This window comes from Ambystoma mexicanum, chromosome 8 (genome assembly GCF_040938575.1).
Source record: "Ambystoma mexicanum isolate Mex_15411 chromosome 8, UKY_AmexF1_1, whole genome shotgun sequence".
Classification (NCBI taxonomy): Eukaryota; Metazoa; Chordata; class Amphibia; order Caudata; family Ambystomatidae; genus Ambystoma; species Ambystoma mexicanum.
The window spans coordinates 1,704,234,002-1,704,261,651 of NC_090929.1; the positions used below are offsets into that span (position 1 = coordinate 1,704,234,002).

General features: G+C 52.3%; 1 protein-coding gene across 1 annotated transcript in view; it reads right to left on the reverse strand.

Annotated features, from left to right (window-relative positions):
- Positions 1 to 27,650, reverse strand: part of LOC138473474 (dentin sialophosphoprotein-like) — a 107,532-nt gene that overhangs the window by 37,928 nt on the left and 41,954 nt on the right. The window contains exon 4 of the mRNA XM_069612119.1: positions 11,274 to 11,558. Within this exon, the coding sequence (XP_069468220.1) occupies positions 11,274 to 11,558 (285 nt within the window). The remainder of the gene's footprint in view (positions 1 to 11,273; positions 11,559 to 27,650) is intronic.

Sequence of the window (27,650 nt, forward strand, 5' to 3'; positions counted from 1 at the left end):
TGCGTGCACTGCTGCTGCCGTCAATGCTATTCTTGTTCTGCATATGAGTGGTGCGTGCACTGCTGCTGCCATCCATGCTATTCTTGTTCTGTGTATGAGGGCTGCGTGCACTGCTGCTGCCGTCAATGCTATTCTTGTTCTGCGTATGAAGGGTGCGTGCACTGCTGCTGCCGTCAATGCTATTCTTGTTCTGCATATGAGTGGTGCGTGCACTGCTGCTGCCGTCAATGCTGTTCTTGTTCTGCTTATGAGGGGTGCGTGCACTGCTGCTGCCGTCAATGCTATTCTTGTTCTGCATATGAGGGGTGCGTACACTTCTGCTGCCGTCAATGCTATTCTTGTTCTGCGTATTAGGGTTGCGTGCACTGCTGCTGTCGTCCATGCTATTCTTGTTATGCGTATGAGGGGTGCGTGCACTGCTGCTGCCGTACATGCTATTCTTGTTCTGCATATGAGGGTTGCGTGCACTGCTGCTGCCGTCCATGCTATTCTTGTTCTGCGTATGAGGGTTGCGTGCACTGCTGCTACCATCAATGCTATTCTTGTTCTGCGTATGAGGGTTGCATGCACTGCTGCTGCCGTCCATGCTATTCTTGTTCTGCGTATGAGGGTTGCGTGCACTGCTGCTGCCGTCCATGCTATTCTTGTTCTGCGTATGAGGGTTGCGTGCACTGCTGCTGCCGTCAATGCTATTCTTGTTCTGCATATGAGTGGTGCGTGCACTGCTGCTGCCATCCATGCTATTCTTGTTCTGGGTATGAGGGTTGTGTGCACTGCTGCTGCCGTCCATGCTATTCTTGTTCTGCGTATGAGGGTTGCGTGCACTGCTGCTGCCGTCCATGCTATTCTTGTTCTGCGTATGAGGGTTGCGTGCACTGCTGCTACCATCAATGCTATTCTTGTTCTGCGTATGAGGGTTGCGTGCACTGCTGCTGCTGTCAATGCTATTCTTGTTCTGCATATGAGGGTTGCGTGCACTGCTGCTGCCGTCAATGCTATTCTTGTTCTGCGTATGAAGGGTGCGTGCACTGCTGCTGCCGTCAATGCTATTCTTGTTCTGCATATGAGTGGTGCGTGCACTGCTGCTGCCATCCATGCTATTCTTGTTCTGTGTATGAGGGCTGCGTGCACTGCTGCTGCCGTCAATGCTATTCTTGTTCTGCGTATGAAGGGTGCGTGCACTGCTGCTGCCGTCAATGCTATTCTTGTTCTGCATATGAGTGGTGCGTGCACTGCTGCTGCCATCCATGCTATTCTTGTTCTGTGTATGAAGGCTGCGTGCACTGCTGCTGCCGTCAATGCTATTCTTGTTCTGCGTATGAAGGGTGCGTGCACTGCTGCTGCCGTCAAGGCTATTCTTGTTCTGCATATGAGTGGTGCGTGCACTGCTGCTGCCGTCAATGCTGTTCTTGTTCTGCTTATGAGGGGTGCATGCACTGCTGCTGCCGTCAATGCTATTCTTGTTCTGCATATTAGGGTTGCGTGCACTGCTGCTGTCGTCCATGCTATTCTTGTTCTGCGTATGAGGGGTGCGTGCACTGCTACTGCCGTACATGCTATTCCTGTTCTGCGTATGAGGGGTGCATGCACTGCTCCTGCCATCCATGCTATTCTTGTTCTGCGTATGAGGGTTGTGTGCACTGCTGCTGCCGTCCATGCTATTCTTGTTCTGCGTATGAGGGTTGCGTGCACTGCTGCTGCCGTCCATGCTATTCTTGTTCTGCGTATGAGGGTTGCGTGCACTGCTGCTACCGTCAATGCTATTCTTGTTCTGCGTATGAGGGTTGCGTGCACTGCTGCTGCCGTCTATGCTATTCTTGTTCTGCATATGAGGGGTGCGTGCACTGCTGCTGCCGTACATGCTATTCTTGTTCTGTATATGAGGGGTGGGTGCACTGCTGCTGCCGTCAATGCTATTCTTGTTCTGCGTATGAGGGGTGTGTGCACTGCTGCTGCCATCAATGCTATTCTTGTTCTGCGTATGAGGGTTGCGTGCACTGCTGCTGCCGTCAATGCTATTCATGTTCTGCATATGAGGGGTGCGTGCACTGCTGCTGCCGTCCATGCTATTCTTGTTTTGTATATGAGCGGTGCATGCACTGCTGCTGCCGTCCATGCTGTTCTTGTTCTGCGTATGAGGGGTATGTGCACTGCTGCTGCCGTCCATGCTGTTCTTGTTCTGCGTTTGAGGGGTTTGTGCACTGCTGCTGCCGTCAATGCTATTCTTGTTCTGCATTTGAGGGGTGCGTGCACTGCTGCTACCGTCCATGCTATTCTTGTTCTGCATATGAGCGGTGCATGCACTGCTGCTGCCGTCCATGCTATTCTTGTTCTGCGTATGAGGGGTGCGTGCATTGCTGCTGCCGTCCATGCTGTTCTTGTTCTGCGTTTGAGGGGTGTGTGCACTGCGGCTGTCGTCCATGCTGTACTTGTTCTGTGTATGAGGGATGCGTGCACTGCTGCTGCCGTCCATGCTATTCTTGTTCTGTATATGAGCGGTGCATGCACTGCTGCTGCCGTCCATGCTATTCTTGTTCTGCGTATGAGGGGTATGTGCACTGCTGCTGCCATCCATGCTGTTCTTGTTCTGCGTTTGAGGGGTTTGTGCACTGCTGCTGCCGTCAATGCTATTCTTGTTCTGCATTTGAGGGGTGTGTGCACTGCGGCTGTCGCCCATGCTTTTCTTGTTCTGCGTATGACAGTTGCATGCACTGCTGCTGCCGTCCATGCTATTCTTGTTCTGCGTATGAGGGTTGCGTGCACTGCTGGTGCCGTCCATGCTATTCTTGTTCTGCGTATGAGGGTTGCGTGCACTGCTGCTGCCGTCAATGCTATTCTTGTTCTGCATATGAGTGGTGCGTGCACTGCTGCTGCCATCCATGCTATTCGTCTTCTGGGTATGAGGGTTGTGTGCACTGCTGCTGCCGTCCATGCTATTCTTGTTCTGCGTATGAGGGTTGCGTGCACTGCTGCTGCCGTCCATGCTATTCTTGTTCTGCGTATGAGGGTTGCGTGCACTGCTGCTACCATCAATGCTATTCTTGTTCTGCTTATGAGGGTTGCGTGCACTGCTGCTGCTGTCAATGCTATTCTTGTTCTGCATATGAGGGTTGCGTGCACTGCTGCTGCCGTCAATGCTATTCTTGTTCTGCGTATGAAGGGTGCGTGCACTGCTGCTGCCGTCAATGCTATTCTTGTTCTGCATATGAGTGGTGCGTGCACTGCTGCTGCCATCCATGCTATTCTTGTTCTGTGTATGAGGGCTGCGTGCACTGCTGCTGCCGTCAATGCTATTCTTGTTCTGCGTATGAAGGGTGCGTGCACTGCTGCTGGCGTCAATGCTATTCTTGTTCTGCATATGAGTGGTGCGTGCACTGCTGCTGCCATCCATGCTATTCTTGTTCTGTGTATGAGGGCTGCGTGCACTGCTGCTGCCGTCAATGCTATTCTTGTTCTGCGTATGAAGGGTGCGTGCACTGCTGCTGCCGTCAATGCTATTCTTGTTCTGCATATGAGTGGTGCGTGCACTGCTGCTGCCGTCAATGCTGTTCTTGTTCTGCTTATGAGGGGTGCATGCACTGCTGCTGCCGTCAATGCTATTCTTGTTCTGCATATGAGGGGTGCGTACACTGCTGCTGCCGTCAATGCTATTCTTGTTCTGCATATTAGGGTTGCGTGCACTGCTGCTGTCGTCCATGCTATTCTTGTTCTGCGTATGAGGGGTGCGTGCACTGCTGCTGCCGTACATGCTATTCCTGTTCTGCGTATGAGGGGTGCATGCACTGCTCCTGCCATCCATGCTATTCTTGTTCTGCGTATGAGGGTTGTGTGCACTGCTGCTGCCGTCCATGCTATTCTTGTTCTGCGTATGAGGGTTGCGTGCACTGCTGCTGCCGTCCATGCTATTCTTGTTCTGCGTATGAGGGTTGCGTGCACTGCTGCTACCGTCAATGCTATTCTTGTTCTGCGTATGAGGGTTGCGTGCACTGCTGCTGCCGTCTATGCTATTCTTGTTCTGCATATGAGGGGTGCGTGCACTGCTGCTGCCGTACATGCTATTCTTGTTCTGTATATGAGGGGTGGGTGCACTGCTGCTGCCGTCAATGCTATTCTTGTTCTGCGTATGAGGGGTGTGTGCACTGCTGCTGCCATCAATGCTATTCTTGTTCTGCGTATGAGGGTTGCGTGCACTGCTGCTGCCGTCAATGCTATTCATGTTCTGCATATGAGGGGTGCGTGCACTGCTGCTGCCGTCCATGCTATTCTTGTTCTGCATATGAGTGGTGCGTGCACTGCTGCTGCCATCCATGCTATTCTTGTTCTGTGTATGAGGGCTGCGTGCACTGCTGCTGCCGTCAATGCTATTCTTGTTCTGCGTATGAAGGGTGCGTGCACTGCTGCTGCCGTCAATGCTATTCTTGTTCTGCATATGAGTGGTGCGTGCACTGCTGCTGCCGTCAATGCTGTTCTTGTTCTGCTTATGAGGGGTGCATGCACTGCTGCTGCCGTCAATGCTATTCTTGTTCTGCATATGAGGGGTGCGTACACTGCTGCTGCCGTCAATGCTATTCTTGTTCTGCATATTAGGGTTGCGTGCACTGCTGCTGTCGTCCATGCTATTCTTGTTCTGCGTATGAGGGGTGCGTGCACTGCTGCTGCCGTACATGCTATTCCTGTTCTGCGTATGAGGGGTGCATGCACTGCTCCTGCCATCCATGCTATTCTTGTTCTGCGTATGAGGGTTGTGTGCACTGCTGCTGCCGTCCATGCTATTCTTGTTCTGCGTATGAGGGTTGCGTGCACTGCTGCTGCCGTCCATGCTATTCTTGTTCTGCGTATGAGGGTTGCGTGCACTGCTGCTACCGTCAATGCTATTCTTGTTCTGCGTATGAGGGTTGCGTGCACTGCTGCTGCCGTCTATGCTATTCTTGTTCTGCATATGAGGGGTGCGTGCACTGCTGCTGCCGTACATGCTATTCTTGTTCTGTATATGAGGGGTGGGTGCACTGCTGCTGCCGTCAATGCTATTCTTGTTCTGCGTATGAGGGGTGTGTGCACTGCTGCTGCCATCAATGCTATTCTTGTTCTGCGTATGAGGGTTGCGTGCACTGCTGCTGCCGTCAATGCTATTCATGTTCTGCATATGAGGGGTGCGTGCACTGCTGCTGCCGTCCATGCTATTCTTGTTTTGTATATGAGCGGTGCATGCACTGCTGCTGCCGTCCATGCTATTCTTGTTCTGCGTATGAGGGGTATGTGCACTGCTGCTGCCGTCCATGCTGTTCTTGTTCTGCGTTTGAGGGGTTTGTGCACTGCTGCTGCCGTCAATGCTATTCTTGTTCTGCATTTGAGGGGTGCGTGCACTGCTGCTACCGTCCATGCTATTCTTGTTCTGCATATGAGCGGTGCATGCACTGCTGCTGCCGTCCATGCTATTCTTGTTCTGCGTATGAGGGGTGCGTGCATTGCTGCTGCCGTCCATGCTGTTCTTGTTCTGCGTTTGAGGGGTGTGTGCACTGCGGCTGTCGTCCATGCTGTACTTGTTCTGTGTATGAGGGATGCGTGCACTGCTGCTGCCGTCCATGCTATTCTTGTTCTGTATATGAGCGGTGCATGCACTGCTGCTGCCGTCCATGCTATTCTTGTTCTGCGTATGAGGGGTATGTGCACTGCTGCTGCCGTCCATGCTGTTCTTGTTCTGCGTTTGAGGGGTTTGTGCACTGCTGCTGCCGTCAATGCTATTCTTGTTCTGTATATGAGCGGTGCATGCACTGCTGCTGCCGTCCATGCTATTCTTGTTCTGCGTTTGAGGGGTTTGTGCACTGCTGCTGCCGTCAATGCTATTCTTGTTCTGCATTTGAGGGGTGTGTGCACTGCGGCTGTCGCCCATGCTTTTCTTGTTCTGCGTATGACGGTTGCATGCACTGCTGCTGCCGTCCATGCTATTCTTGTTCTGCGTATGAGGGTTGCGTGCACTGCTGCTGCCGTCCATGCTATTCTTGGTCTGCGTATGAGGGTTGCGTGCACTGCTGCTGCCGTCAATGCTATTCTTGTTCTGCATATGAGTGGTGTGTGCACTGCTGCTGCCGTCCATGCTATTCTTGTTCTGCGTATGAGGGTTGCGTGCACTGCTGCTGCCGTCCATGCTATTCTTGTTCTGCGTATGAGGGTTGCGTGCACTGCTGCTACCATCAATGCTATTCTTGTTCTGCTTATGAGGGTTGCGTGCACTGCTGCTGCTGTCAATGCTATTCTTGTTCTGCATATGAGGGTTGCGTGCACTGCTGCTGCCGTCAATGCTATTCTTGTTCTGCGTATGAAGGGTGCGTGCACTGCTGCTGCCGTCAATGCTATTCTTGTTCTGCATATGAGTGGTGCGTGCACTGCTGCTGCCATCCATGCTATTCTTGTTCTGTGTATGAGGGCTGCGTGCACTGCTGCTGCCGTCAATGCTATTCTTGTTCTGCGTATGAAGGGTGCGTGCACTGCTGCTGGCGTCAATGCTATTCTTGTTCTGCATATGAGTGGTGCGTGCACTGCTGCTGCCATCCATGCTATTCTTGTTCTGTGTATGAGGGCTGCGTGCACTGCTGCTGCCGTCAATGCTATTCTTGTTCTGCGTATGAAGGGTGCGTGCACTGCTGCTGCCGTCAATGCTATTCTTGTTCTGCATATGAGTGGTGCGTGCACTGCTGCTGCCGTCAATGCTGTTCTTGTTCTGCTTATGAGGGGTGCATGCACTGCTGCTGCCGTCAATGCTATTCTTGTTCTGCATATGAGGGGTGCGTACACTGCTGCTGCCGTCAATGCTATTCTTGTTCTGCATATTAGGGTTGCGTGCACTGCTGCTGTCGTCCATGCTATTCTTGTTCTGCGTATGAGGGGTGCGTGCACTGCTGCTGCCGTACATGCTATTCCTGTTCTGCGTATGAGGGGTGCATGCACTGCTCCTGCCATCCATGCTATTCTTGTTCTGCGTATGAGGGTTGTGTGCACTGCTGCTGCCGTCCATGCTATTCTTGTTCTGCGTATGAGGGTTGCGTGCACTGCTGCTGCCGTCCATGCTATTCTTGTTCTGCGTATGAGGGTTGCGTGCACTGCTGCTACCGTCAATGCTATTCTTGTTCTGCGTATGAGGGTTGCGTGCACTGCTGCTGCCGTCTATGCTATTCTTGTTCTGCATATGAGGGGTGCGTGCACTGCTGCTGCCGTACATGCTATTCTTGTTCTGTATATGAGGGGTGGGTGCACTGCTGCTGCCGTCAATGCTATTCTTGTTCTGCGTATGAGGGGTGTGTGCACTGCTGCTGCCATCAATGCTATTCTTGTTCTGCGTATGAGGGTTGCGTGCACTGCTGCTGCCGTCAATGCTATTCATGTTCTGCATATGAGGGGTGCGTGCACTGCTGCTGCCGTCCATGCTATTCTTGTTCTGTATATGAGCGGTGCATGCACTGCTGCTGCCGTCCATGCTATTCTTGTTCTGCGTATGAGGGGTATGTGCACTGCTGCTGCCGTCCATGCTGTTCTTGTTCTGCGTTTCAGGGGTTGTGCACTGCTGCTGCCGTCAATGCTATTCTTGTTCTGCATTTGAGGGGTGCGTGCACTGCTGCTACCGTCCATGCTATTCTTGTTCTGCATATGAGCGGTGCATGCACTGCTGCTGCCGTCCATGCTATTCTTGTTCTGCGGTGCGTGCATTGCTGCTGCCGTCCATGCTGTTCTTGTTCTGCGTTTGAGGGGTGTGTGCACTGCGGCTGTCGTCCATGCTGTACTTGTTCTGTGTATGAGGGATGCGTGCACTGCTGCTGCCGTCCATGCTATTCTTGTTCTGTATATGAGCGGTGCATGCACTGCTGCTGCCGTCCATGCTATTCTTGTTCTGCGTATGAGGGGTATGTGCACTGCTGCTGCCGTCCATGCTGTTCTTGTTCTGCGTTTGAGGGGTTTGTGCACTGCTGCTGCCGTCAATGCTATTCTTGTTCTGCATTTGAGGGGTGTGTGCACTGCGGCTGTCGCCCATGCTTTTCTTGTTCTGCGTATGAGGGGTGCGTGCACTGCTGCTGCCTATCATGCTGTTCTTGTTCTGCGTATGAGGGGTGCGTACACTGCTGCTGCCGTCCATGCTGTTCTTGTTCTGCGTTTGAGGGGTGTGTGCACTGCGGCTGTCGCCCATGCTTTTCTTGTTCTGCGTATGAGGGGTGCGTGCACTGCTGCTGCCTATCATGCTGTTCTTGTTCTGTGTATGAGGGATGCGTGCACTGCTGCTGCTGCCAATGCTATTCTTGTTCTGCATATGAGGGGTGCATGCACTGCTGCTGCCGTCAATGCTATTCTTGCTCTGTGTATGAGGGGTGAATGCACTGCTGCTGCCGTCAATGCTATTCTTGTTCTGCATGTGAGCGGTGCGTGCACTGCTGCTGCCCTCAATGCTATTCTTATTCTGCATATGAGGGGTGCGTGCACTGCTGCTGCCTTCAATGCTATTCCTGTTCTGCGTAATGGGGGTTGTGTGCACTGCTGCTGCCGTCAATGCTATTCTTGTTCTGCGTATGAGGGGTGCGTGCACTGCTGCTGCCGTGAATGCTATTCTTGTTCTGCATATGAGGGTTGTGTGCACTGCTCCTGCCATCCATGCTATTCTTGTTTTGCGTATTATGAGGGGTGCGTGCACTGCTGCTGCCATCAATGCTGTTTTTGTTCTGTGTATTAGGGTTGCGTGCACTGCTGCTGCCGTCAAGGCTGTTCTTGTTCCTCGTATGAGGGGTGTGTGCACTGCTGCTGGCGTCAATGCTGTTCTTTTTCTGCATATGAGGGGTGCGTGCACTGCTGCTGCCGTCAATGCTATTCTTGTTCTGCGTATGAGGGTTGCGTGCACTGCTGCTGCTGTCAATGCTATTCTTGTTCTGCATATGAGGGTTGCGTGCACTGCTGCTGCCGTCAATGCTATTCTTGTTCTGCGTATGAAGGGTGCGTGCACTGCTGCTGCCGTCAATGCTATTCTTGTTCTGCATATGAGTGGTGCGTGCACTGCTGCTGCCATCCATGCTATTCTTGTTCTGTGTATGAGGGCTGCGTGCACTGCTGCTGCCGTCAATGCTATTCTTGTTCTGCGTATGAAGGGTGCGTGCACTGCTGCTGCCGTCAATGCTATTCTTGTTCTGCATATGAGTGGTGCGTGCACTGCTGCTGCCGTCAATGCTGTTCTTGTTCTGCTTATGAGGGGTGCGTGCACTGCTGCTGCCGTCAATGCTATTCTTGTTCTGCATATGAGGGGTGCGTACACTGCTGCTGCCGTCAATGCTATTCTTGTTCTGCGTATTAGGGTTGCGTGCACTGCTGCTGTCGTCCATGCTATTCTTGTTATGCGTATGAGGGGTGCGTGCACTGCTGCTGCCGTACATGCTATTCTTGTTCTGCGTATGAGGGTTGCGTGCACTGCTGCTGCCGTCCATGCTATTCTTGTTCTGCGTATGAGGGTTGCGTGCACTGCTGCTACCGTCCATGCTATTCTTGTTCTGCGTATGAGGGTTGCATGCACTGCTGCTGCCGTCCATGCTATTCTTGTTCTGCGTATGAGGGTTGCGTGCACTGCTGCTGCCGTCCATGCTATTCTTGTTCTGCGTATGAGGGTTGCGTGCACTGCTGCTGCCGTCAATGCTATTCTTGTTCTGCATATGAGTGGTGCGTGCACTGCTGCTGCCATCCATGCTATTCTTGTTCTGGGTATGAGGGTTGTGTGCACTGCTGCTGCCGTCCATGCTATTCTTGTTCTGCGTATGAGGGTTGCGTGCACTGCTGCTGCCGTCCATGCTATTCTTGTTCTGCGTATGAGGGTTGCGTGCACTGCTGCTACCATCAATGCTATTCTTGTTCTGCGTATGAGGGTTGCGTGCACTGCTGCTGCTGTCAATGCTATTCTTGTTCTGCATATGAGGGTTGCGTGCACTGCTGCTGCCGTCAATGCTATTCTTGTTCTGCGTATGAAGGGTGCGTGCACTGCTGCTGCCGTCAATGCTATTCTTGTTCTGCATATGAGTGGTGCGTGCACTGCTGCTGCCATCCATGCTATTCTTGTTCTGTGTATGAGGGCTGCGTGCACTGCTGCTGCCGTCAATGCTATTCTTGTTCTGCGTATGAAGGGTGCGTGCACTGCTGCTGCCGTCAATGCTATTCTTGTTCTGCATATGAGTGGTGCGTGCACTGCTGCTGCCATCCATGCTATTCTTGTTCTGTGTATGAGGGCTGCGTGCACTGCTGCTGCCGTCAATGCTATTCTTGTTCTGCGTATGAAGGGTGCATGCACTGCTGCTGCCGTCAATGCTATTCTTGTTCTGCATATGAGTGGTGCGTGCACTGCTGCTGCCGTCAATGCTGTTCTTGTTCTGCTTATGAGGGGTGCATGCACTGCTGCTGCCGTCAATGCTATTCTTGTTCTGCATATGAGGGGTGCGTACACTGCTGCTGCCGTCAATGCTATTCTTGTTCTGCATATTAGGGTTGCGTGCACTGCTGCTGTCGTCCATGCTATTCTTGTTCTGCGTATGAGGGGTGCGTGCACTGCTGCTGCCGTACATGCTATTCCTGTTCTGCGTATGAGGGGTGCATGCACTGCTCCTGCCATCCATGCTATTCTTGTTCTGCGTATGAGGGTTGTGTGCACTGCTGCTGCCGTCCATGCTATTCTTGTTCTGCGTATGAAGGTTGCGTGCACTGCTGCTGCCGTCCATGCTATTCTTGTTCTGCGTATGAGGGTTGCGTGCACTGCTGCTACCGTCAATGCTATTCTTGTTCTGCATATGAGGGTTGCGTGCACTGCTGCTGCCGTACATGCTATTCTTGTTCTGTATATGAGGGGTGGGTGCACTGCTGCTGCCGTACATGCTATTCTTGTTCTGCGTATGAGGGGTGTGTGCACTGCTGCTGCCATCAATGCTATTCTTGTTCTGCGTATGAGGGTTGCGTGCACTGCTGCTGCCGTCAATGCTATTCATGTTCTGCATATGAGGGGTGCGTGCACTGCTGCTGCCGTCCATGCTATTCTTGTTCTGTATATGAGCGGTGCATGCACTGCTGCTGCCGTCCATGCTATTCTTGTTCTGCGTATGAGGGGTATGTGCACTGCTGCTGCCGTCCATGCTGTTCTTGTTCTGCGTTTGAGGGGTTTGTGCACTGCTGCTGCCGTCAATGCTATTCTTGTTCTGCATTTGAGGGGTGCGTGCACTGCTGCTACCGTCCATGCTATTCTTGTTCTGCATATGAGCGGTGCATGCATTGCTGCTGCCGTCCATGCTATTCTTGTTCTGCGTATGAGGGGTGCGTGCATTGCTGCTGCCGTCCATGCTGTTCTTGTTCTGCGTTTGAGGGGTGTGTGCACTGCGGCTGTCGTCCATGCTTTTCTTGTTCTGCGTATGAGGGGTGCGTGTACTGCTGCTGCCTTCCATGCTGTTCTTGTTCTGCGTATGAGGGGTGCGTACACTGCTGATGCTGTCCATGCTGTACTTGTTCTGTGTATGAGGGATGCGTGCACTGCTGCTGCCGCCAATGCTATTCTTGTTCTGCATATGAGGGGTGCATGCACTGCTGCTGCCTATCATGCTGTTCTTGTTCTGTGTATGAGGGATGCGTGCACTGCTGCTGCTGCCAATGCTATTCTTGTTCTGCATATGAGGGGTGCATGCACTGCTGCTGCCGTCAATGCTATTCTTGTTCTGCGTATGAGGGTTGTGTGCACTGCTGCTGCTGCCAATGCTATTCTTGTTCTGCATATGAGGGGTGCATGCACTGCTGCTGCCGTCAATGCTATTCTTGCTCTGCGTATGAGGGGTGAATGCACTGCTGCTGCCGTCAATGCAATTCTTGTTCCGCGTATGAGCGGTGCGTGCACTGCTGCTGCCCGAAATGCTATTCTTATTCTGCATATGAGGGGTGCGTGTACTGCTGCTGCCTTCAATGCTATTCCTGTACTGCGTAATGGGGGTTGTGTGCACTGCTGCTGCCGTCAATGCTATTCTTGTTCTGCGTATGAGGGGTGCGTGCACTGCTGCTGCCGTAAATGCTATTCTTGTTCTGCATATGAGGGTTGTGTGCACTGCTCCTGCCATCCATGCTATTCTTGTTTTGCGTATTATGAGGGGTGCGTGCACTGCTGCTGCCATCAATGCTGTTTTTGTTCTGTGTATTAGGGTTGCGTGCACTGCTGCTGCCGTCAAGGCTGTTCTTGTTCCTCGTATGAGGGGTGTGTGCACTGCTGCTGGCGTCAATGCTGTTCTTTTTCTGCATATGAGGGGTGCGTGCACTGCTGCTGCCGTCAATGCTATTCTTGTTCTGCGTATGAGGGTTGCGTGCACTGCTGCTGCTGTCAATGCTATTCTTGTTCTGCATATGAGGGTTGCGTGCACTGCTGCTGCCGTCAATGCTATTCTTGTTCTGCGTATGAAGGGTGCGTGCACTGCTGCTGCCGTCAATGCTATTCTTGTTCTGCGTATGAGTGGTGCGTGCACTGCTGCTGCCATCCATGCTATTCTTGTTCTGTGTATGAGGGCTGCGTGCACTGCTGCTGCCGTCAATGCTATTCTTGTTCTGCGTATGAAGGGTGCGTGCACTGCTGCTGCCGTCAATGCTATTCTTGTTCTGCATATGAGTGGTGCGTGCACTCTTGCTGTGGTCAATGCTGTTCTTGTTCTGCTTATGAGGGGTGCGTGCACTGCTGCTGCCGTCAATGCTATTCTTGTTCTGCATATGAGGGGTGCGTACACTGCTGCTGTCGTCCATGCTATTCTTGTTCTGCGTATGAGGGGTGCGTGCACTGCTGCTGCCGTACATGCTATTCATGTTCTGCGTATGCACTGCTGCTGCCATCCATGCTATTCTTGTTCTGCGTATGAGGGTTGCGTGCACTGCTGCTACCATCAATGCTATTCTTGTTCTGCGTATGAGGGTTGCGTGCACTGCTGCTGCTGTCAATGCTATTCTTGTTCTGCATATGAGGGTTGCGTGCACTGCTGCTGCCGTCAATGCTATTCTTGTTCTGCGTATGAAGGGTGCGTGCACTGCTGCTGCCGTCAATGCTATTCTTGTTCTGCATATGAGTGGTGCGTGCACTGCTGCTGCCATCCATGCTATTCTTGTTCTGTGTATGAGGGCTGCGTGCACTGCTGCTGCCGTCAATGCTATTCTTGTTCTGCGTATGAAGGGTGCGTGCACTGCTGCTGCCGTCAATGCTATTCTTGTTCTGCATATGAGTGGTGCGTGCACTGCTGCTGCCATCCATGCTATTCTTGTTCTGTGTATGAGGGCTGCGTCTACTGCTGCTGCCGTCAATGCTATTCTTGTTCTGCGTATGAAGGGTGCGTGCACTGCTGCTGCCGTCAATGCTATTCTTGTTCTGCATATGAGTGGTGCGTGCACTGCTGCTGCCGTCAATGCTGTTCTTGTTCTGCTTATGAGGGGTGCATGCACTGCTGCTGCCGTCAATGCTATTCTTGTTCTGCATATGAGGGGTGCGTACACTGCTGCTGCCGTCAATGCTATTCTTGTTCTGCATATTAGGGTTGCGTGCACTGCTGCTGTCGTCCATGCTATTCTTGTTCTGCGTATGAGGGGTGCGTGCACTGCTGCTGCCGTACATGCTATTCCTGTTCTGCGTATGAGGGGTGCATGCACTGCTCCTGCCATCCATGCTATTCTTGTTCTGCGTATGAGGGTTGTGTGCACTGCTGCTGCCGTCCATGCTATTCTTGTTCTGCGTATGAAGGTTGCGTGCACTGCTGCTGCCGTCCATGCTATTCTTGTTCTGCGTATGAGGGTTGCGTGCACTGCTGCTACCGTCAATGCTATTCTTGTTCTGCGTATGAGGGTTGCGTGCACTGCTGCTGCCGTCTATGCTATTCTTGTTCTGCATATGAGGGGTGCGTGCACTGCTGCTGCCGTACATGCTATTCTTGTTCTGTATATGAGGGGTGGGTGCACTGCTGCTGCCGTCAATGCTATTCTTGTTCTGCGTATGAGGGGTGTGTGCACTGCTGCTGCCATCAATGCTATTCTTGTTCTGCGTATGAGGGTTGCGTGCACTGCTGCTGCCGTCAATGCTATTCATGTTCTGCATATGAGGGGTGCGTGCACTGCTGCTGCCGTCCATGCTATTCTTGTTCTGTATATGAGCGGTGCATGCACTGCTGCTGCCGTCCATGCTATTCTTGTTCTGCGTATGAGGGGTATGTGCACTGCTGCTGCCGTCCATGCTGTTCTTGTTCTGCGTTTGAGGGGTTTGTGCACTGCTGCTGCCGTCAATGCTATTCTTGTTCTGCATTTGAGGGGTGCGTGCACTGCTGCTACCGTCCATGCTATTCTTGTTCTGCATATGAGCGGTGCATGCACTGCTGCTGCCGTCCATGCTATTCTTGTTCTGCGTATGAGGGGTGCGTGCATTGCTGCTGCCGTCCATGCTGTTCTTGTTCTGCGTTTGAGGGGTGTGTGCACTGCGGCTGTCGTCCATGCTTTTCTTGTTCTGCGTATGAGGGGTGCGTGTACTGCTGCTGCCTTCCATGCTGTTCTTGTTCTGCGTATGAGGGGTGCGTACACTGCTGATGCTGTCCATGCTGTACTTGTTCTGTGTATGAGGGATGCGTGCACTGCTGCTGCCGCCAATGCTATTCTTGTTCTGCATATGAGGGGTGCATGCACTGCTGCTGCCTATCATGCTGTTCTTGTTCTGTGTATGAGGGATGCGTGCACTGCTGCTGCTGCCAATGCTATTCTTGTTCTGCATATGAGGGGTGCATGCACTGCTGCTGCCGTCAATGCTATTCTTGCTCTGCGTATGAGGGGTGAATGCACTGCTGCTGCCGTCAATGCAATTCTTGTTCTGCGTATGAGCGGTGCGTGCACTGCTGCTGCCCTCAATGCTATTCTTATTCTGCATATGAGGGGTGCGTGTACTGCTGCTGCCTTCAATGCTATTCCTGTTCTGCGTAATGGGGGTTGTGTGCACTGCTGCTGCCGTCAATGCTATTCTTGTTCTGCGTATGAGGGGTGCGTGCACTGCTGCTGCCGTAAATGCTATTCTTGTTCTGCATATGAGGGTTGTGTGCACTGCTCCTGCCATCCATGCTATTCTTGTTTTGCGTATTATGAGGGGTGCGTGCACTGCTGCTGCCATCAATGCTGTTTTTGTTCTGTGTATTAGGGTTGCGTGCACTGCTGCTGCCGTCAAGGCTGTTTTTGTTCCTCGTATGAGGGGTGTGTGCACTGCTGCTGGCGTCAATGCTGTTCTTTTTCTGCATATGAGGGGTGCGTGCACTGCTGCTGCCGTCAATGCTATTCTTGTTCTGCGTATGAGGGTTGCGTGCACTGCTGCTGCTGTCAATGCTATTCTTGTTCTGCATATGAGGGTTGCGTGCACTGCTGCTGCCGTCAATGCTATTCTTGTTCTGCGTATGAAGGGTGCGTGCACTGCTGCTGCCGTCAATGCTATTCTTGTTCTGCGTATGAGTGGTGCGTGCACTGCTGCTGCCATCCATGCTATTCTTGTTCTGTGTATGAGGGCTGCGTGCACTGCTGCTGCCGTCAATGCTATTCTTGTTCTGCGTATGAAGGGTGCGTGCACTGCTGCTGCCGTCAATGCTATTCTTGTTCTGCATATGAGTGGTGCGTGCACTCCTGCTGTGGTCAATGCTGTTCTTGTTCTGCTTATGAGGGGTGCGTGCACTGCTGCTGCCGTCAATGCTATTCTTGTTCTGCATATGAGGGGTGCGTACACTGCTGCTGTCGTCCATGCTATTCTTGTTCTGCGTATGAGGGGTGCGTGCACTGCTGCTGCCGTACATGCTATTCATGTTCTGCGTATGCACTGCTGCTGCCATCCATGCTATTCTTGTTCTGCGTATGAGGGTTGTGTGCACTGCTGCTGCCGTCCATGCAATTCTTGCTCTGCGTATGAGGGTTGCGTGCACTGCTGCTGCCGTCCATGCTATTCTTGTTCTGCATATGAGGGTTGCGTGCACTGCTGCTACCATCAATGCTATTCTTGTTCTGCGTATGAGGGTTGCGTGCACTGCTGCTGCTGTCAATGCTATTCTTGTTCTGCATATGAGGGTTGCGTGCACTGCTGCTGCCGTCAATGCTATTCTTGTTCTGCGTATGAAGGGTGCGTGCACTGCTGCTGCCGTCAATGCTATTCTTGTTCTGCATATGAGTGGTGCGTGCACTGCTGCTGCCATCCATGCTATTCTTGTTCTGTGTATGAGGGCTGCGTGCACTGCTGCTGCCGTCAATGCTATCCTTGTTATGCGTATGAAGGGTGCGTGCACTGCTGCTGCCGTCAATGCTATTCTTGTTCTGCATATGAGTGGTGCGTGCACTGCTGCTGCCATCCATGCTATTCTTGTTCTGTGTATGAGGGCTGCGTGCACTGCTGCTGCCGTCAATGCTATTCTTGTTCTGCGTATGAGGGTTGCCTGCACTGCCGTCAATGCTATTCTTGTTCTGCGTATGAGGGGTGCGTGCACTGCTGCTGCCGTCCATGCTGTTCTTGTTCTGCGTTTGAGGGGTGTGTGCACTGCGGCTGTCGCCCATGCTTTTCTTGTTCTGCGTATGAGGGGTGCGTGCACTGCTGCTGCCTATCATGCTGTTCTTGTTCTGCGTATGAGGGGTGCGTACACTGCTGCTGCCGTCCATGCTGTTCTTGTTCTGCGTTTGAGGGGTGTGTGCACTGCGGCTGTCGCCATTGCTTTTCTTGTTCTGCGTATGAGGGGTGCGTGCACTGCTGCTGCCTATCATGCTGTTCTTGTTCTGCATATGAGGGGTGCATGCACTGCTGCTGCCGTCAATGCTATTCTTGTTCTGCGTATGAGGGTTGTGTGCACTGCTGCTGCTGCCAATGCTATTCTTGTTCTGCATATGAGGGGTGCATGCACTGCTGCTGCCGTCAATGCTATTCTTGCTCTGTGTATGAGGGGTGAATGCACTGCTGCTGCCGTCAATGCTATTCTTGTTCTGCATATGAGCGGTGCGTGCACTGCTGCTGCCCTCAATGCTATTCTTATTCTGCATATGAGGGGTGTGTGCACTGCTCCTGCCATCCATGCTATTCTTGTTTTGCGTATTATGAGGGGTGCGTGCACTGCTGCTGCCATCAATGCTGTTTTTGTTCTGTGTATTAGGGTTGGGTGCACTGCTGCTGCCGTCAAGGCTGTTCTTGTTCCTCGTATGAGGGGTGTGTGCACTGCTGCTGCTGCCAATGCTATTCTTGTTCTGCATATGAGGGGTGCATGCACTGCTGCTGCCTTCAATGCTATTCCTGTTCTGCGTAATGGGGGTTGTGTGCACTGCTGCTGCCGTCAATGCTATTCTTGTTCTGCGTATGAGGGGTGCGTGCACTGCTGCTGCCGTAAATGCTATTCTTGTTCTGCATATGAGGGTTGTGTGCACTGCTCCTGCCATCCATGCTATTCTTGTTTTGCGTATTATGAGGGGTGCGTGCACTGCTGCTGCCATCAATGCTGTTTTTGTTCTGTGTATTAGGGTTGCGTGCACTGCTGCTGCCATCCATGCTATTCTTGTTTTGCGTATTATGAGGGGTGCGTGCACTGCTGCTGCCATCAATGCTGTTTTTGTTCTGTGTATTAGGGTTGCGTGCACTGCTGCTGCCGTCAAGGCTGTTTTTGTTCCTCGTATGAGGGGTGTGTGCACTGCTGCTGGCGTCAATGCTGTTCTTTTTCTGCATATGAGGGGTGCGTGCACTGCTGCTGCCGTCAATGCTATTCTTGTTCTGCGTATGAGGGTTGCGTGCACTGCTGCTGCTGTCAATGCTATTCTTGTTCTGCATATGAGGGTTGCGTGCACTGCTGCTGCCGTCAATGCTATTCTTGTTCTGCGTATGAAGGGTGCGTGCACTGCTGCTGCCGTCAATGCTATTCTTGTTCTGCGTATGAGTGGTGCGTGCACTGCTGCTGCCATCCATGCTATTCTTGTTCTGTGTATGAGGGCTGCGTGCACTGCTGCTGCCGTCAATGCTATTCTTGTTCTGCGTATGAAGGGTGCGTGCACTGCTGCTGCCGTCAATGCTATTCTTGTTCTGCATATGAGTGGTGCGTGCACTCCTGCTGTGGTCAATGCTGTTCTTGTTCTGCTTATGAGGGGTGCGTGCACTGCTGCTGCCGTCAATGCTATTCTTGTTCTGCATATGAGGGGTGCGTACACTGCTGCTGTCGTCCATGCTATTCTTGTTCTGCGTATGAGGGGTGCGTGCACTGCTGCTGCCGTACATGCTATTCATGTTCTGCGTATGCACTGCTGCTGACATCCATGCTATTCTTGTTCTGCGTATGAGGGTTGTGTGCACTGCTGCTGCCGTCCATGCAATTCTTGCTCTGCGTATGAGGGTTGCGTGCACTGCTGCTGCCGTCCATGCTATTCTTGTTCTGCATATGAGGGTTGCGTGCACTGCTGCTACCATCAATGCTATTCTTGTTCTGCGTATGAGGGTTGCGTGCACTGCTGCTGCTGTCAATGCTATTCTTGTTCTGCATATGAGGGTTGCGTGCACTGCTGCTGCCATCAATGCTATTCTTGTTCTGCGTATGAAGGGTGCGTGCACTGCTGCTGCCGTCAATGCTATTCTTGTTCTGCATATGAGTGGTGCGTGCACTGCTGCTGCCATCCATGCTATTCTTGTTCTGTGTATGAGGGCTGCGTGCACTGCTGCTGCCGTCAATGCTATCCTTGTTATGCGTATGAAGGGTGCGTGCACTGCTGCTGCCGTCAATGCTATTCTTGTTCTGCATATGAGTGGTGCGTGCACTGCTGCTGCCATCCATGCTATTCTTGTTCTGTGTATGAGGGCTGCGTGCACTGCTGCTGCCGTCAATGCTATTCTTGTTCTGCGTATGAGGGTTGCCTGCACTGCCGTCAATGCTATTCTTGTTCTGCGTATGAGGGGTGCGTGCACTGCTGCTGCCGTCCATGCTGTTCTTGTTCTGCGTTTGAGGGGTGTGTGCACTGCGGCTGTCGCCCATGCTTTTCTTGTTCTGCGTATGAGGGGTGCGTGCACTGCTGCTGCCTATCATGCTGTTCTTGTTCTGCGTATGAGGGGTGCGTACACTGCTGCTGCCGTCCATGCTGTTCTTGTTCTGCGTTTGAGGGGTGTGTGCACTGCGGCTGTCGCCATTGCTTTTCTTGTTCTGCGTATGAGGGGTGCGTGCACTGCTGCTGCCTATCATGCTGTTCTTGTTCTGCATATGAGGGGTGCATGCACTGCTGCTGCCGTCAATGCTATTCTTGTTCTGCGTATGAGGGTTGTGTGCACTGCTGCTGCTGCCAATGCTATTCTTGTTCTGCATATGAGGGGTGCATGCACTGCTGCTGCCGTCAATGCTATTCTTGCTCTGTGTATGAGGGGTGAATGCACTGCTGCTGCCGTCAATGCTATTCTTGTTCTGCATATGAGCGGTGCGTGCACTGCTGCTGCCCTCAATGCTATTCTTATTCTGCATATGAGGGGTGTGTGCACTGCTCCTGCCATCCATGCTATTCTTGTTTTGCGTATTATGAGGGGTGCGTGCACTGCTGCTGCCATCAATGCTGTTTTTGTTCTGTGTATTAGGGTTGGGTGCACTGCTGCTGCCGTCAAGGCTGTTCTTGTTCCTCGTATGAGGGGTGTGTGCACTGCTGCTGCTGCCAATGCTATTCTTGTTCTGCATATGAGGGGTGCATGCACTGCTGCTGCCTTCAATGCTATTCCTGTTCTGCGTAATGGGGGTTGTGTGCACTGCTGCTGCCGTCAATGCTATTCTTGTTCTGCGTATGAGGGGTGCATGCACTGCTGCTGCCGTAAATGCTATTCTTGTTCTGCATATGAGGGTTGTGTGCACTGCTCCTGCCATCCATGCTATTCTTGTTTTGCGTATTATGAGGGGTGCGTGCACTGCTGCTGCCATCAATGCTGTTTTTGTTCTGTGTATTAGGGTTGCGTGCACTGCTGCTGCCGTCAAGGCTGTTCTTGTTCCTCGTATGAGGGGTGTGTGCACTGCTGCTGGCGTCAATGCTGTTCTTTTTCTGCATATGAGGGGTGCGTGCACTGCTGCTGCCGTCAATGCTATTCTTGTTCTGCGTATGAGGGTTGCGTGCACTGCTGCTGCTGTCAATGCTATTCTTGTTCTGCATATGAGGGTTGCGTGCACTGCTGCTGCCGTCAATGCTATTCTTGTTCTGCGTATGAAGGGTGCGTGCACTGCTGCTGCCGTCAATGCTATTCTTGTTCTGCATATGAGTGGTGCGTGCACTGCTGCTGCCATCCATGCTATTCTTGTTCTGTGTATGAGGGCTGCGTGCACTGCTGCTGCTGTCAATGCTATTCTTGTTCTGCGTATGAAGGGTGCGTGCACTGCTGCTGCCGTCAATGCTATTCTTGTTCTGCATATGAGTGGTGCGTGCACTGCTGCTGCCGTCAATGCTGTTCTTGTTCTGCTTATGAGGGGTGCGTGCACTGCTGCTGCCGTCAATGCTATTCTTGTTCTGCATATGAGGGGTGCGTACACTGCTGCTGCCGTCAATGCTATTCTTGTTCTGCGTATTAGGGTTGCGTGCACTGCTGCTGTCGTCCATGCTATTCTTGTTATGCGTATGAGGGGTGCGTGCACTGCTGCTGCCGTACATGCTATTCTTGTTCTGCGTATGAGGGTTGCGTGCACTGCTGCTGCCGTCCATGCTATTCTTGTTCTGCGTATGAGGGTTGCGTGCACTGCTGCTACCATCAATGCTATTCTTGTTCTGCGTATGAGGGTTGCATGCACTGCTGCTGCCGTCCATGCTATTCTTGTTCTGCGTATGAGGGTTGCGTGCACTGCTGCTGCCGTCAATGCTATTCTTGTTCTGCATATGAGTGGTGCGTGCACTGCTGCTGCCATCCATGCTATTCTTGTTCTGGGTATGAGGGTTGTGTGCACTGCTGCTGCCGTCCATGCTATTCTTGTTCTGCGTATGAGGGTTGCGTGCACTGCTGCTGCTGTCAATGCTATTCTTGTTCTGCATATGAGGGTTGCGTGCACTGCTGCTGCCGTCAATGCTATTCTTGTTCTGCGTATGAAGGGTGCGTGCACTGCTGCTGCCGTCAATGCTATTCTTGTTCTGCACATGAGTGGTGCGTGCACTGCTGCTGCCATCCATGCTATTCTTGTTCTGCGTATGAGGGTTGCGTGCACTGCTGCTGCTGTCAATGCTATTCTTGTTCTGCATATGAGGGTTGCGTGCACTGCTGCTGCCGTCAATGCTATTCTTGTTCTGCGTATGAAGGGTGCGTGCACTGCTGCTGCCGTCAATGCTATTCTTGTTCTGCATATGAGTGGTGCGTGCACTGCTGCTGCCATCCATGCTATTCTTGTTCTGTGTATGAGGGCTGCGTGCACTGCTGCTGCCGTCAATGCTATTCTTGTTCTGCGTATGAAGGGTGCGTGCACTGCTGCTGCCGTCAATGCTATTCTTGTTCTGCATATGAGTGGTGCGTGCACTGCTGCTGCCATCCATGCTATTCTTGTTCTGTGTATGAGGGCTGCGTGCACTGCTGCTGCCGTCAATGCTATTCTTGTTCTGCGTATGAAGGGTGCGTGCACTGCTGCTGCCGTCAAGGCTATTCTTGTTCTGCATATGAGTGGTGCGTGCACTGCTGCTGCCGTCAATGCTGTTCTTGTTCTGCTTATGAGGGGTGCATGCACTGCTGCTGCCGTCAATGCTATTCTTGTTCTGCATATGAGGGGTGCGTACACTGCTGCTGCCGTCAATGCTATTCTTGTTCTGCATATTAGGGTTGCGTGCACTGCTGCTGTCGTCCATGCTATTCTTGTTCTGCGTATGAGGGGTGCGTGCACTGCTGCTGCCGTACATGCTATTCCTGTTCTGCGTATGAGGGGTGCATGCACTGCTCCTGCCATCCATGCTATTCTTGTTCTGCGTATGAGGGTTGTGTGCACTGCTGCTGCCGTCCATGCTATTCTTGTTCTGCGTATGAGGGTTGCGTGCACTGCTGCTGCCGTCCATGCTATTCTTGTTCTGCGTATGAGGGTTGCGTGCACTGCTGCTACCGTCAATGCTATTCTTGTTCTGCGTATGAGGGTTGCGTGCACTGCTGCTGCCGTCTATGCTATTCTTGTTCTGCATATGAGGGTTGCGTGCACTGCTGCTGCCGTACATGCTATTCTTGTTCTGTATATGAGGGGTGGGTGCACTGCTGCTGCCGTCAATGCTATTCTTGTTCTGCGTATGAGGGGTGTGTGCACTGCTGCTGCCATCAATGCTATTCTTGTTCTGCGTATGAGGGTTGTGTGCACTGCTGCTGCCGTCAATGCTATTCATGTTCTGCATATGAGGGGTGCGTGCACTGCTGCTGCCGTCCATGCTATTCTTGTTCTGTATATGAGCGGTGCATGCACTGCTGCTGCCGTCCATGCTATTCTTGTTCTGCGTATGAGGGGTATGTGCACTGCTGCTGCCGTCCATGCTGTTCTTGTTCTGCGTTTGAGGGGTTTGTGCACTGCTGCTGCCGTCAATGCTATTCTTGTTCTGCATTTGAGGGGTGCGTGCACTGCTGCTACCGTCCATGCTATTCTTGTTCTGCATATGAGCGGTGCATGCACTGCTGCTGCCGTCCATGCTATTCTTGTTCTGCGTATGAGGGGTGCGTGCATTGCTGCTGCCGTCCATGCTGTTCTTGTTCTGCGTTTGAGGGGTGTGTGCACTGCGGCTGTCGTCCATGCTGTACTTGTTCTGTGTATGAGGGATGCGTGCACTGCTGCTGCCGTCCATGCTATTCTTGTTCTGTATATGAGCGGTGCATGCACTGCTGCTGCCGTCCATGCTATTCTTGTTCTGCGTATGAGGGGTATGTGCACTGCTGCTGCCGTCCATGCTGTTCTTGTTCTGCGTTTGAGGGGTTTGTGCACTGCTGCTGCCGTCAATGCTATTCTTGTTCTGCATTTGAGGGGTGTGTGCACTGCGGCTGTCGCCCATGCTTTTCTTGTTCTGCGTATGACGGTTGCATGCACTGCTGCTGCCGTCCATGCTATTCTTGTTCTGCGTATGAGGGTTGCGTGCACTGCTGCTGCCGTCCATGCTATTCTTGTTCTGCTTATGAGGGTTGCGTGCACTGCTGCTGCCGTCAATGCTATTCTTGTTCTGCATATGAGTGGTGCGTGCACTGCTGCTGCCATCCATGCTATTCTTGTTCTGGGTATGAGGGTTGTGTGCACTGCTGCTGCCGTCCATGCTATTCTTGTTCTGCGTATGAGGGTTGCGTGCACTGCTGCTGCCGTCCATGCTATTCTTGTTCTGCGTATGAGGGTTGCGTGCACTGCTGCTACCATCAATGCTATTCTTGTTCTGCGTATGAGGGTTGCGTGCACTGCTGCTGCTGTCAATGCTATTCTTGTTCTGCATATGAGGGTTGCGTGCACTGCTGCTGCCGTCAATGCTATTCTTGTTCTGCGTATGAAGGGTGCGTGCACTGCTGCTGCCGTCAATGCTATTCTTGTTCTGCATATGAGTGGTGCGTGCACTGCTGCTGCCATCCATGCTATTCTTGTTCTGTGTATGAGGGCTGCGTGCACTGCTGCTGCCGTCAATGCTATTCTTGTTCTGCGTATGAAGGGTGCGTGCACTGCTGCTGCCGTCAATGCTATTCTTGTTCTGCATATGAGTGGTGCGTGCACTGCTGCTGCCATCCATGCTATTCTTGTTCTGTGTATGAGGGCTGCGTGCACTGCTGCTGCCGTCAATGCTATTCTTGTTCTGCGTATGAAGGGTGCGTGCACTGCTGCTGCCGTCAATGCTATTCTTGTTCTGCATATGAGTGGTGCGTGCACTGCTGCTGCCGTCAATGCTGTTCTTGTTCTGCTTATGAGGGGTGCATGCACTGCTGCTGCCGTCAATGCTATTCTTGTTCTGCATATGAGGGGTGCGTACACTGCTGCTGCCGTCAATGCTATTCTTGTTCTGCATATTAGGGTTGCGTGCACTGCTGCTGTCGTCCATGCTATTCTTGTTCTGCGTATGAGGGGTGCGTGCACTGCTGCTGCCGTACATGCTATTCCTGTTCTGCGTATGAGGGGTGCATGCACTGCTCCTGCCATCCATGCTATTCTTGTTCTGCGTATGAGGGTTGTGTGCACTGCTGCTGCCGTCCATGCTATTCTTGTTCTGCGTATGAGGGTTGCGTGAACTGCTGCTGCCGTCCATGCTATTCTTGTTCTGCGTATGAGGGTTGCGTGAACTGCTGCTGCCGTCAATGCTATTCTTGTTCTGCGTATGAGGGTTGCGTGCACTGCTGCTACCGTCAATGCTATTCTTGTTCTGCGTATGAGGGTTGCGTGCACTGCTGCTGCCGTCTATGCTATTCTTGTTCTGCATATGAGGGGTGTGTGCACTGCTGCTGCCGTACATGCTATTCTTGTTCTGTATATGAGGGGTGGGTGCACTGCTGCTGGCGTCAATGCTATTCTTGTTCTGCGTATGAGGGGTGTGTGCACTGCTGCTGCCATCAATGCTATTCTTGTTCTGCGTATGAGGGTTGCGTGCACTGCTGCTGCCGTCAATGCTATTCATGTTCTGCATATGAGGGGTGCGTGCACTGCTGCTGCCGTCCATGCTATTCTTGTTCTGTATATGAGCGGTGCATGCACTGCTGCTGCCATCCATGCTATTCTTGTTCTGCGTATGAGGGGTATGTGCACTGCTGCTGCCGTCCATGCTGTTCTTGTTCTGCGTTTGAGGGGTGTGTGCACTGCGGCTGTCGCCCATGCTTTTCTTGTTCTGCGTATGAGGGGTGCGTGCACTGCTGCTGCCTATCATGCTGTTCTTGTTCTGCGTATGAGGGGTGCGTACACTGCTGCTGCCGTCCATGCTGTTCTTGTTCTGCGTTTGAGGGGTGTGTGCACTGCGACTGTCGCCCATGCTTTTCTTGTTCTGCGTATGAGGGGTGCGTGCACTGCTGCTGCCTATCATGCTGTTCTTGTTCTGCATATGAGGGGTGCATGCACTGCTGCTGCCGTCAATGCTATTCTTGTTCTGCGTATGAGGGTTGTGTGCACTGCTGCTGCTGCCAATGCTATTCTTGTTCTGCATATGAGGGGTGCATGCACTGCTGCTGCCGTCAATGCTATTCTTGCTCTGTGTATGAGGGGTGAATGCACTGCTGCTGCCGTCAATGCTATTCTTGTTCTGCATATGAGCGGTGCGTGCACTGCTGCTGCCCTCAATGCTATTCTTATTCTGCATATGAGGGGTGTGTGCACTGCTCCTGCCATCCATGCTATTCTTGTTTTGCGTATTATGAGGGGTGCGTGCACTGCTGCTGCCATCAATGCTGTTTTTGTTCTCTGTATTAGGGTTGGGTGCACTGCTGCTGCCGTCAAGGCTGTTCTTGTTCCTCGTATGAGGGGTGTGTGCACTGCTGCTGCTGCCAATGCTATTCTTGTTCTGCATATGAGGGGTGCATGCACTGCTGCTGCCTTCAATGCTATTCCTGTTCTGCGTAATGGGGGTTGTGTGCACTGCTGCTGCCGTCAATGCTATTCTTGTTCTGCGTATGAGGGGTGCGTGCACTGCTGCTGCCGTAAATGCTATTCTTGTTCTGCATATGAGGGTTGTGTGCACTGCTCCTGCCATCCATGCTATTCTTGTTTTGCGTATTATGAGGGGTGCGTGCACTGCTGCTGCCATCAATGCTGTTTTTGTTCTGTGTATTAGGGTTGCGTGCACTGCTGCTGCCGTCAAGGCTGTTCTTGTTCCTCGTATGAGGGGTGTGTGCACTGCTGCTGGCGTCAATGCTGTTCTTTTTCTGCATATGAGGGGTGCGTGCACTGCTGCTGCCGTCAATGCTATTCTTGTTCTGCGTATGAGGGTTGCGTGCACTGCTGCTGCTGTCAATGCTATTCTTGTTCTGCATATGAGGGTTGCGTGCACTGCTGCTGCCGTCAATGCTATTCTTGTTCTGTGTATGAAGGGTGCGTGCACTGCTGCTGCCGTCAATGCTATTCTTGTTCTGCATATGAGTGGTGCGTGCACTGCTGCTGCCATCCATGCTATTCTTGTTCTGTGTATGAGGGCTGCGTGCACTGCTGCTGCTGTCAATGCTATTCTTGTTCTGCGTATGAAGGGTGCGTGCACTGCTGCTGCCGTCAATGCTATTCTTGTTCTGCATATGAGTGGTGCGTGCACTGCTGCTGCCGTCAATGCTGTTCTTGTTCTGCTTATGAGGGGTGCGTGCACTGCTGCTGCCGTCAATGCTATTCTTGTTCTGCATATGAGGGGTGCGTACACTGCTGCTGCCGTCAATGCTATTCTTGTTCTGCGTATTAGGGTTGCGTGCACTGCTGCTGTCGTCCATGCTATTCTTGTTATGCGTATGAGGGGTGCGTGCACTGCTGCTGCCGTACATGCTATTCTTGTTCTGCGTATGAGGGTTGCGTGCACTGCTGCTGCCGTCCATGCTATTCTTGTTCTGCGTATGAGGGTTGCGTGCACTGCTGCTACCATCAATGCTATTCTTGTTCTGCGTATGAGGGTTGCATGCACTGCTGCTGCCGTCCATGCTATTCTTGTTCTGCGTATGAGGGTTGCGTGCACTGCTGCTGCCGTCCATGCTATTCTTGTTCTGCGTATGAGGGTTGCGTGCACTGCTGCTGCCGTCAATGCTATTCTTGTTCTGCATATGAGTGGTGCGTGCACTGCTGCTGCCATCCATGCTATTCTTGTTCTGGGTATGAGGGTTGTGTGCACTGCTGCTGCCGTCCATGCTATTCTTGTTCTGCGTATGAGGGTTGCGTGCACTGCTGCTGCTGTCAATGCTATTCTTGTTCTGCATATGAGGGTTGCGTGCACTGCTGCTGCCGTCAATGCTATTCTTGTTCTGCGTATGAAGGGTGCGTGCACTGCTGCTGCCGTCAATGCTATTCTTGTTCTGCATATGAGTGGTGCGTGCACTGCTGCTGCCATCCATGCTATTCTTGTTCTGCGTATGAGGGTTGCGTGCACTGCTGCTGCTGTCAATGCTATTCTTGTTCTGCATATGAGGGTTGCGTGCACTGCTGCTGCCGTCAATGCTATTCTTGTTCTGCGTATGAAGGGTGCGTGCACTGCTGCTGCCGTCAATGCTATTCTTGTTCTGCATATGAGTGGTGCGTGCACTGCTGCTGCCATCCATGCTATTCTTGTTCTGTGTATGAGGGCTGCGTGCACTGCTGCTGCCGTCAATGCTATTCTTGTTCTGCGTATGAAGGGTGCGTGCACTGCTGCTGCCGTCAATGCTATTCTTGTTTTGCATATGAGTGGTGCGTGCACTGCTGCTGCCATCCATGCTATTCTTGTTCTGTGTATGAGGGCTGCGTGCACTGCTGCTGCCGTCAATGCTATTCTTGTTCTGCGTATGAAGGGTGCGTGCACTGCTGCTGCCGTCAATGCTATTCTTGTTCTGCATATGAGTGGTGCGTGCACTGCTGCTGCCGTCAATGCTGTTCTTGTTCTGCTTATGAGGGGTGCATGCACTGCTGCTGCCGTCAATGCTATTCTTGTTCTGCATATGAGGGGTGCGTACACTGCTGCTGCCGTCAATGCTATTCTTGTTCTGCATATTAGGGTTGCGTGCACTGCTGCTGTCGTCCATG